Here is an 11,406-nt window from a genome sequence, read left to right as displayed (position 1 = left end):
CGAGCCCTCAATACTCTGATAGTGCGCTGCTGTTTTTGAGTTGTACGCCTTTTGGCGTCTTCTGGTCCAACACCAGTGGAGACTAGGCTCTAAGAAAAGCCGTCTCGGGTGTGGACCAATCAAATTCAAGGACAGTGCCAATATTATTATCAGAGTTGTCTCTTTTTGTTTGCATTTTGACTGCTTGTGTTGTGGTTATTGCAAACATGATGCCTTGAATAAAGGTGTTAGTTTTTTGTGCCAGTTAAAAGGGTAAAACCTATTCCTATATCTTGTTACTGGCAAAGGAGGTCTCATAATGTAAATGCTCACCCCTAGCCCTCAATAACTCTGATAGTGCGCTGTTTTTGAGTTGTACGCCTTCTGGCGTCTTCTGGTCCAACACCAGTGGAGAGACTAAGGGGCTCTAAGAAAAGCCGTCTCGGGTGTGGACCAATTAAATTCAAGGACGGTGCCAATATCATTATCAGAGTTGTCTCTTTTTGTTTGCATTTTGACTGCTTGTGTTGTGGTTATTGCAAACATGATCCCCTTGAATAAAGGTGTCAGTTTTTTGTGCCAGTTAAAAGGGTAAAAACCTATCCCTATATCTTGTTACTGGCAAAGGAGGTCTCATAATGTAAATAAAAACATGCTGACCAGCCCAGCTAATTTTCTGACTTGCTGCGGATCTTAGCAGCGGTCACCGAAGCTCTGTCAGTCCCGGCAGTTTCCGTTCCTTCGCCTGAAGAGGGCCACTTGTGTTGCGATCGAAACGTCCGTGATACTCTTTTTAATTATTTCTTTTTCTATCTACGTGGCTTTTGCCGAAAGACCCGAAGAATATTCATTCCCGCATTCGCGAAATCTCTTAAGTCATAACAGTATGTGATAATGGAGGGGGTGGGGGTGGGGGGGGTGGTGTCCATTTGGTGGACATCACCTGCTCATGAATATTAATGAGGGGGGTGGGCCTCATGTGGAGTGACGTCACGAGCGTTAAGGACATTCCCTGGGTGATTATAGTTAGGTACGAGCTTTTTTTGCCCGTCCAGGGACGGGTGTCTATTGCAGTAAATCAGAAATATTCAAGAGAAAAATTGTTCAGCTCATGATTATTAATGAGGGGGGTTACCCCATGTGGAGTGACGTCATCCGTTAATGGTTATTGTGGAGAGGTGCGGGATGTGGAGTGACGTCACCCCCACGTGGTTATTGTGGAGGGGTGCGGCATGTGGAGTGACGTCACCCCCACGTGGTTATTTTGGAGGGCTGCAGCATGTGTAGTGACGTCACCCCCACGTGGTTATTGTGGACGGGTGCGGCATGTGTAGTGACGTCACCCCCACGTGGTTATTGTGGAGGGGTGCGGCATGTGTAGTGACGTCACCCCCACGTGGTTATTGTGGACGGGTGCGGCATGTGTAGTGACGTCACCCCCACGTGGTTATTGTGGACGGGTGCGGCATGTGTAGTGACGTCACCCCCACGTGGTTATTGTGGAGGGGTGCGGCATGTGTAGTGACGTCACCCCCACGTGGTTATTGTGGACGGGTGCGGCATGTGTAGTGACGTCACCCCCACGTGGTTATTGTGGAGGGGTGCGGCATGTGGAGTGACGTCACCCCCACGTGGTTATTGTTGGAGGGGTGCGGCATGTGGAGTGACGTCACACGCTCATGAATATTAATGGCAAAAGGGGGGCCTCTTTTGCGGTGACGTCACGCACGTATGACTTCACTGTGCTGCTGTAGTTGTATTTTTTACCGTCACTTCCTGTAAAGAAACGTCATCATGTTTGAAGCGACTTTGTGTAATACATTATTTAATTCAGCTCGACCTTCCTCTGCGTTCGTGTGGAAATCCACCCACTCATATTAAATATTAATGAGTGGGTGGTGGGCCTCATGTGGAGTGACGTCACGCGGCGGGGGGGGGTGGGTGGGCCTCATGTTGAGTGACGTCACACGGCGGGGGGGGTGGGCCTCATGTGGAGTGACGTCACGCGGCGGGGGGGGGTGGGCCTCATGTGGAGTGACGTCACACGGCGGGGGGGGGGCCTCATGTGGAGCGACGTCACACGGGGGGAGAGGGCGGGCCTCATCTGGAATGACGTCATGCGGCGGGGTGGAGGGGGTGGGCCTCATGTGGAGTGACGTCACGCGGCGGGGGGGGGGGGTGGGCCTCATGTGGAATGACATCACGCAGCAGGAGGGGGGGTGGGCCTAATGCGGAGTGACGTCACACGCGGGGGGACGCACGTCCTCGGCTTATTATAGCAGTAAAATATCCACACTCTTTGGGCCTATTCGGTAAAGCCACGTAGGTAAAAAAAAACCATAAAACAACAACAAATAAAACAACAACACCAACAACAAAATAGACCCAACGAGTATGGATCCTCGCAGTCACGAAGGCTTTGAATCTAGAAGCAAAACGCCCCTTCCGTTTCGCTGCGACTGACCTTCCAGCATTGCGGCCACGCCGTTTCGGAGACGCCGCTCAGGGCGGCGATAAGGTTTGGGGCCGGCGTCTGCGACTGCAGACGCCGGCCGCAACGCCCAGGTTGCACTGCGCGAACGCGCGATTGGCCCGGACGACTCTGGGTGCGGTAAGGCCTCGTGGGTCTCGGGCAACTTGGTCTCCCCGCCGCGAGTTACTTGTTGTGCAAGACGAACAAGACAATCTGCAAGTGAATATTTGACTTGATGGGCGAGCGAGGGGTCTTGCCGTGTGCGAGCGAGCGGTGGTACGGGCGCACACTCTTCTGTGCTCGTAGATTTGAAGCTTCCGTGACTGCACGGGAACCATGCCCCTTTGGTTCCAGTCGGTAAAGTCACGTAGCAGGTAAAAAAATTTTGTTATTTATTTTTTACCTACACCTACGTGACTTTACCGAACAGAAGCAAAGAGTGTGGACGCTTTTGCACTGCCCTGCGTCACGTGATCTCAACTGACGGATGAGTGAGGGTCTAGCAGTACGAGCGGTAGTAGTACTTGTACACGCTTTTGTACTGCCGAGCGTCACGTGATCACAACTGATGTAACCAGCGAGGGTCTTAGAGATACGAGCGGTAGTAGTACTTATACACGCTTTGTAATGCAGAGCGTCACGTGATCACGGCTGACGTACGAGCGAGGGTCTTAGCGATACGAGCGGTAGTAGTACTTGTACACGCTTTGTAATGCAGAGCGTCACGTGATCACGGCTGACGTACGAGTGAGGGTCTCGGCGATACGAGCGGTAGTAGTACTTGTACACGCTTTTGTACTGCCGAGCGTCACGTGATCTCAACTGACGTACGAGCGAGGGTCTTGGCGATACGAGCGGTAGTAGTACTTGTACACCTTTTGTAATGCCGTGCGTCACGTGATCTCAACTGATGTAACCAGCGAGGGTCTTAGCGATACGAGCGGTAGTAGTACTTGTACACGCTTTGTAATGCAGAGCGTCACGTGATCACGGCTGACGTACGAGCGAGGGTCTTAGCGATACGAGCGGTAGTAGTACTTGTACACGCTTTGTAATGCAGAGCGTCACGTGATCACAACTGATGTAACCAGCGAGGGTCTTAGCGATACGAGCGGCAGTAGTACTTGTACACGCTTTGTAATGCAGAGCGTCACGTGATCACGGCTGACGTACGAGTGAGGGTCTCGGCGATACGAGCAGCAGTAGTACTTGTACACGCTTTGTAATGCAGAGCGTCACGTGATCACAACTGACGTACGAGCGAGGGTCTAGCAGTACGAGCGGTAGTAGTACTTGTACACGCTTTGTAATGCAGAGCGTCACGTGATCACGGCTGACGTACGAGCGAGGGTCTTAGCGATACGAGCGGTAGTAGTACGTGTACACGCTTTGTACTGCAGAGCGTCACGTGATCTCAACTGACGTACGAGCGAGGGTCTAGCAGTACGAGCGGTAGTAGTACTTGTACACGCTTTTGTACTGCCGTGCGTCACGTGATCTCAACTGACGTACGAGCGAGGGTCTTAGCGATACGAGCGGTAGTAGTACTTGTACACGCTTTGTAATGCAGAGCGTCACGTGATCACGGCTGACGTACGAGCGAGGGTCTTGGCGATACGAGCGGTAGTAGTACTTGTACACGCTTTTGTACTGCCCTGCGTCACGTGATCACGGCTGACGTACGAGCGAGGGTCTAGCAGTACGAGCGGTAGTAGTACTTGTACACGCTTTGTAATGCAGAGCGTCACGTGATCACGGCTGACGTACGAGCGAGGGTCTAGCAGTACGAGCGGTAGTAGTACTTGTACACGCTTTGTAATGCAGAGCGTCACGTGATCACGGCTGACGTACGAGCGAGGGTCTTGGCGATACGAGCGGTAGTAGTACTTGTACACGCTTTTGTACTGCCGTGCGTCACGTGATCACGGCTGACGTACGAGCGAGGGTCTAGCAGTACGAGCGGTAGTAGTACTTGTACACGCTTTGTAATGCAGAGCGTCACGTGATCACGGCTGACGTACGAGTGAGGGTCTCGGCGATACGAGCGGTAGTAGTACTTGTACACGCTTTTGTACTGCCGAGCGTCACGTGATCACGGCTGACGTACGAGCGAGGGTCTTGGCGATACGAGCAGTAGTAGTACTTGTACACGCTTTTGTACTGCCGTGCGTCACGTGATCTCAACTGACGTACGAGCGAGGGTCTTGGCGATACGAGCGGTAGTAGTACTTGTACACGCTTTGTAATGCAGAGCGTCACGTGATCACGGCTGACGTACGAGCGAGGGTCTTGGCGATACGAGCGGTAGTAGTACTTGTACACCTTTTGTAATGCAGAGCGTCACGTGATCACAACCGATGTAACCAGCGAGGGTCTTAGCGATACGAGCGGTAGTAGTACGTGTACACGCTTTGTAATGCAGAGCGTCACGTGATCACGGCTGACGTACGAGCGAGGGTCTAGCAGTACGAGCGGTAGTAGTACTTGTACACGCTTTTGTACTGCCCTGCGTCACGTGATCACAACTGACGTACGAGCGAGGGTCTTGGCGATACGAGCAGCAGTAGTACTTGTACACACTTTTGTAATGCAGAGCGTCACGTGATCACGGCTGACGTACGAGTGAGGGTCTCGGCGATACGAGCGGTAGTAGTACGTGTACACGCTTTTGTACTGCCGTGCGTCACGTGATCTCAACTGACGTACGAGCGAGGGTCTTGGCGACACGAGCGGTAGTAGTACTTGTACACACTTTGTAATGCAGAGCGTCACGTGATCACGGCTGACGTACGAGCGAGGGTCTCGGCGATACGAGCGGTAGTAGTACTTGTACACGCTTTGTAATGCAGAGCGTCACGTGATCACGGCTGACGTACGAGCGAGGGTCTTGGCGATACGAGCGGCAGTAGTACTTGTACACGCTTTGTAATGCAGAGCGTCACGTGATCACAACTGATGTAACCAGCGAGGGTCTTAGAGATACGAGCGGTAGTAGTACTTGTACACGCTTTTGTACTGCAGAGCGTCACGTGATCACAACTGATGTAACCAGCGAGGGTCTTAGAGATACGAGCGGTAGTAGTACTTATACACGCTTTGTAATGCAGAGCGTCACGTGATCACAACTGATGTAACCAGCGAGGGTCTTAGAGGTACGAGCGGTAGTAGTACGTGTACACGCTTTGTACTGCAGAGCGTCACGTGATCACGGCTGACGTACGAGCGAGGGTCTTGGCGATACGAGCGGTAGTAGTACTTGTACACGCTTTGTAATGCAGAGCGTCACGTGATCACAACTGATGTAACCAGCGAGGGTCTAGCAGTACGAGCGGTAGTAGTACTTGTACACGCTTTTGTACTGCCGTGCGTCACGTGATCTCAACTGATGTAACCAGCGAGCGCTTTGGTGTGCGAGTGTGCTTTGGATTACAGACACGTTTAATCCGGAAAGGAATTCTCGCTTCGCAATCCACGGTTTTCACTGTGCTTGTGTTTAGTTGTCGGAACGTTCTGACCGCGGTGCGCCTCCTACTGGACATCTGATCAAGTACATTTCGACGTTAAAGCTTTCGTGGCTGCAAGGATTCATCTTCTTTGGTTCTTTCGGTAAAGTCACCACCACGTAGAATGAGAATAAAATAATAAATTAATAAAATAACGCGATTAAATTCTCACGACGTTTCGGCCATAACATAGCCATTTCTATGACCAGTCACAAGCTAATCCCTCAGCTATTTCAGTGCTAAATTCTCCTGTTTGATTTGTATTAGGTGCCTCTGTGGATGTTGCAGGCTTTGACTTTAACATAGCTATTTCTGTGACCAGTCACAAGCTAATCACTCAGCTATTTCAATGATAAATTCTCCTGTTTGATTTGTACTAGGTGCCTCTGTGGATGTGTAGGCTGCGACTTTAACATAGCCATTTCTGTGACCAGTAACAAGCTAATCCCTCAGCTATTTCAATGCTAAATTATCCTGTTTGATTTGTACTAGGTGCCTCTGTGGATGTTGTAGGCTTTGACTTTAACACAGCTACTTCTGTGACCAGTCACAAGCTAATCACTCAGCTATTTCAATGCTAAATTCTCCTATTTTATATGTAAACCCCTTTGTCAAGGTGCCTCACCTCTCTAAACCAGCTTAAAAAGACGCTATGAATCTTAACAACGTTCATTGAAGCTCTGTCGTCCCGACGGGTCTGTTCCTTTCACCTGAAGAAGGCCGCTTGTGTTGTGGCCGAAACGTCGTGAGAATTTTATTGTTATTTTATTAATTTATTATTTTATTCTCATTCTACGTGACTTTACCGAAAGAACCAAAGAAGATCTGATCAAATAAATTGCTTCAAAGCTCACGGGGATTCAGTAGTACGCCTTTTGGCGTCTTCTGGTCAAACACCAGTGGAGAGACTAAGGGGCTCTAAGAAAAGCCGTCTCGGGTGTGGACCAATCAAATTCAAGGACAGTGCCGATATTATTATCAGAGTTGTCTTTTTTGTGTTTGCATTTTGACTGCTTGTGTTGTGGTTATTGCAAACATGATGCCTTGAATAAAGGTGTCAGTTTTTGTGCCAGTTAAAAGGGTAAAAACCTATTCCTATATCTTGCTACTGGCAAAGGAGGTCTCATAATGTAAATGCTCACCCCTAGCCCTCAATAACTCTGATAGTGCGCTGTTTTTGAGTTGTACGCCTTTTGGCGTCTTCTGGTCCAACACCAGTGGAGACTAGGCTCTAAGAAAAGCCGTCTCGGGTGTGGACCAATCAAATTCAATGACGGTGCCAATATCATTATCAGAGTTGTCTTTCTTTGTTTGCATTTTGACCGCTTGTGTTGTGGTTATTGCAAACATGATCCCCTTGTATAAAGGTGTCAGTTTTGTTGCCGGATAAAAGGGTAAAACCTGTTACTATATCTTGTTACTGGCAAAGGAGGTCTCATAATGTAAATGCTCAATCCCGAGCCCTCAATACTCTGATAGTGTGCTGTTTTTGAGTTGTACGCCTTTTGGCTTCTTCTGGTCCAACACCAGTGGAGAGACTAAAGGGCTCTAAAGAAAAGCCGTCTCGGGTGTGGACCAATCAAATCTCAAGGACAGTGCCAATATCATTATCAGAGTTGTCTTTTTTTTGTTTGCATTTTGACTGCTTGTGTTGTGGTTATTGCAAACATGATCCCCTTGTATAAAGGTGTCAGTTTTTGTGCCAGTTAAAAGGGTAAAAACCTATTCCTGTATCTTGCTACTGGCAAAGGAGGTCTCATAACGCTCATGGGGGATTCCACCGCCCAGTAACGTTTTATATTCTTTGGTTTCTTTTGGTGAAGTCACGCAGATAGAAACATGGTAAATATTCTGATCATCTGATCGGACATCGGCTGGACAAAAGAAGCGGCCCTTTGTGGGGGCCGGTTGCCACCTGTTGCCTTGCCATTTCACACACAGCGTCGTCGGTGTAACGGTGCTTATTTCAGGAATATTTTGATGTTTTTTTTCCCATGGATTTTCTGTTTGCGCACAGTCAACACACACACGTATAGTCACTTTAAGATGTTTTTCTTGTTCGTGTTTTAGTTTTTTTTTGTTTGTTGTTGTGGTTGCACTCTGATTCAAGAGCCGAATGGCTCACAGGGCTCTATACCAAAATAAATGGAAATAAATGGAAAAAATAAATTGGTTCGTTGGTCTCTTTCTTACGAGGGGGAGGTGGGTCACTCCCGTTTCTAATTGGGGCTTCAGTTACACCCACCGTGGCTTAAGTGTTAATCACTGGGGCTCACAGAACCACTAAGGCTCCCATACTTCAGCCCCTTGGTGTTAGTTAGACTTTTAACCCTTATTATAGTGAGACTTGTTTAAAACTTATTTAAGATTTTAGATTCCTATATGTTGAATGTATGCACCATCCTGCCAAAGTAAATTCCGTGTCGGTGTGAACTTTCATGGCTAATAAAACCCTTTCTGATTCTGATAGGGCTCGTGTGTTAATCACTGGGGCTCACAGAGCCAGACTAAGGCTCCCACAGGGTTCAGTGTTAATCACTGAGGCTCACAGAGCCAGACAAAGGCTCCCACAGGGTTCAGTGTTAATGACTGAGACTCACAGAGCCAGACTAAGGCTCCCACAGGGTTCAGTGTTAATCACTGAGGCTCACAGAGCCAGACTGAGGCTCCCCATAGGGTTCAGTGTTAATCACTGAGACTCACAGAGCCAGACTAAGGCTCCCACAGGGTTCAGTGTTAATCACTGAGACTCACAGAGCCAGACTAAGGCTCCCACAGGGTTCAATGTTAATCACTGAGACTCACAGAGCCAGACTAAGGCTCCCACAGGGTTCAGTGTTAATCACTGAGACTCACAGAGCCAGACTAAGGCTCCCACAGGGTTCAGTGTTAATCACTGAGACTCACAGAGCCAGACTAAGGCTCCCCATAAGGTTCAGAGTTAATCACTGAGACTCAGAGCCAGACTAAGGCTCTCATAGGGTTCAGTGTTAATCACTGAGGCTCACAGAGCCAGACTAAGGCTCCCACAGGATTCAGTGTTAATCACTGAGACTCACAGAGCCAGACTGAGGCTCCCACAGGGTTCAGTGTTAATCACTGAGACTCACAGAGCCAGACTAAGGCTCCCCATAAGGTTCAGAGTTAATCACTGAGACTCAGAGCCAGACTAAGGCTCTCACAGGGTTCAGTGTTAATCACTGAGACTCACAGAGCCAGACTGAGGCTCCCACAGGGTTTCAGTGTTAATCACTGAGACTCAGAGCCAGACTAAGGCTCCCATAGGGTTCAGTGTTAATCACTGAGACTCACAGAGCCAGTCTAAGGCTCCCACAGGGTTCAGTGTTAATCACTGAGGCTCACAGAGCTAGACTAAGGCTCCCACAGGGTTCAGTGTTAATCACCGAGGCTCTCTCTCTCATGGTTAAAGGGATTTGTATTTGAATAAAATGACACCGAAGCCAACCTCTACCACGTGACACCAGACTGTATTAATTCACCACGTGCGTTGCACACTGTACATGTTGCAGAGGGGGAGGGGAGTGTGTGTGTGTGCGTGTCTGTCTGTGTGTGTGTCTGTGTGTGTGTCTGTGTGTGTGTCTGTGTGTGTGTGTGCGTGTGTGTCTGTGTGTGTGTCTGTGTGTGTGTCTCTCTATATGTAGGGGAGCGGTGGTGCAGCGGTTAGCGCTACGCTGCACTATGAACCTGGCGACCCGGCGTTTGATTCCCGCTCACCGCCACCAACACAGTGACGATTATCTGAACCGGTCCCGGGCCTCCCCTAGGTCGACTCAGCCTCAAATGAGTAACCTTGTGCGGTGTGTAGTAAATATCGCTCACTGGGGGAGACAAAGGCGGTCGGGGGTGGTGCTGGTAGCCACCCACCCCCCATCGTGAACCATTACCGGCCTTCATAGGTGCTGCTCGCTAACAGCACTTGCCCCTACAGTCTGTTACAGGCTACACGGGGGATCTTTGTCTTATCTTTGTCTCTCTATGTGCGTCTACGTCACTCACTCTCTCTCTCTTTCTACAGCTGTACATTTATATATTTGTATGTGTCTGTGTATGCACGTGCGTCTCTCTCTCTCTCTGTACATCTATTGTTGCCGACGAGGTCCTCATCTGCAGCCTCCCCCCTCCTTCGCTCACCGGGGCTGCGTCCTCCCCCAAGGTCTACTCGGCCCTAACTCCACCACCGGCAAGCCACGCGCTGGGCGGACAGTTGACCCGAGTGCCGCCCGTGATAGGCGCTCGGGTTAAGCAATAGCGGGGAGAGAGACAGAGACGAGAGACAGAGACAAGAGAGAGAGACAGAGATGAGAGAGAGAGACAGAGACAAGAGAGAGAGACAGAGACGAGAGAGAGAGACGAGAGACAGAGATGAGAGAGAGAGACAGAGACGAGAGAGAGAGACGAGAGAGACAGAGACGATAGAGAGACAGAGATGAGAGAGAGAGACAGAGACGAGAGAGAGAGACAGAGACGAGAGAGAGAGACGAGAGACAGAGACGAGAGAGAGAGACGAGAGAGAGACAGAGACGAGAGACGAGAGACACAGAGAGAGACAGAGACGAGAGACAGAGACGAGAGACAGAGACGAGAGAGAGAGACAGAGACGAGAGACAGAGACGAGAGACAGAGACGAGAGAGAGAGACAGAGACGAGAGACAGAGACGAGAGACAGAGACGAGAGAGAGAGACAGAGACGAGAGACAGAGAGAGAGAGAGACAGAGACGAGAGAGAGAGACAGAGACGAGAGACAGAGACGAGAGACAGAGACGAGAGAGAGAGACAGAGACGAGAGACAGAGACGAGAGACAGAGACGAGAGAGAGAGACAGAGACGAGAGACAGAGACGAGAGACAGAGACGAGACAGAGACGAGAGACAGAGACAGAGACGAGAGACAAAAGACAGACATCTCAGCTGCTTCACTTCCTCCGGGAGCCCCCACCAGCCATGATGGTGGCAATCCTGATGAAGATGTTCATGATGTCCATGTAGATACTGAGACACCTACGGACGAACAGAGAGACAGAGACACGGGATGAAGGAGAGACACAGGGAGAGAGAGACAGAGAGAGACACACAAACTTCGAATAAACAGCAGCAGGAAGAGTCTTGGGTCGGGGATCGAACCCACGCCCTCCTGTATACCAGGCAAGGTAGTTAACATCTCCTAGCCATCGTGGGGCGCGTTATTGAACTCTCTCTACCCGTGTCTCTCTCTCACTCTCTCCCCGTGTCTCTCTCTCTCTCCCCGTGTCTCTCTCTCTCTCCGTGTCTCTCTCTCCCCGTGTCTCTCTCTCTCTCTACCCGTGTCTCTCTCTACCTGTGTCTCTCTCTCTCTACCCGTGTCTCTCTCTACCTGTGTCTCTCTCTCTCTCCCCGTGTCTCTCTCTCTCTACCCGTGTCTCTCTCTCTCTACCCGTGTCTCTCTCTACCCGT

General features: G+C 50.0%; 1 protein-coding gene across 1 annotated transcript in view; it reads right to left on the bottom strand.

Annotated features, from left to right (window-relative positions):
- Nucleotides 1–9,424: 9,424 nt before the first annotated feature.
- The window catches only part of GHITM (growth hormone inducible transmembrane protein), a 28,770-nt gene continuing 26,788 nt past the window's right edge, over nucleotides 9,425–11,406 (bottom strand). Inside the window, exon 7 of the mRNA XM_076058075.1 lies at nucleotides 9,425–10,974. Coding sequence (XP_075914190.1) covers nucleotides 10,890–10,974 — 85 coding nt within the window. The 3' untranslated portion in view covers nucleotides 9,425–10,889. The remainder of the gene's footprint in view (nucleotides 10,975–11,406) is intronic.

This window comes from Petromyzon marinus (assembly GCF_048934315.1).
Source record: "Petromyzon marinus isolate PM22_M1 ecotype Great Lakes invasive population chromosome 68 unlocalized genomic scaffold, UKy_Petmar_22M1.pri1.0 chr68_unloc.1, whole genome shotgun sequence".
Classification (NCBI taxonomy): Eukaryota; Metazoa; Chordata; class Hyperoartia; order Petromyzontiformes; family Petromyzontidae; genus Petromyzon; species Petromyzon marinus.
This window is presented reverse-complemented; position numbering and strand designations above follow the sequence as displayed.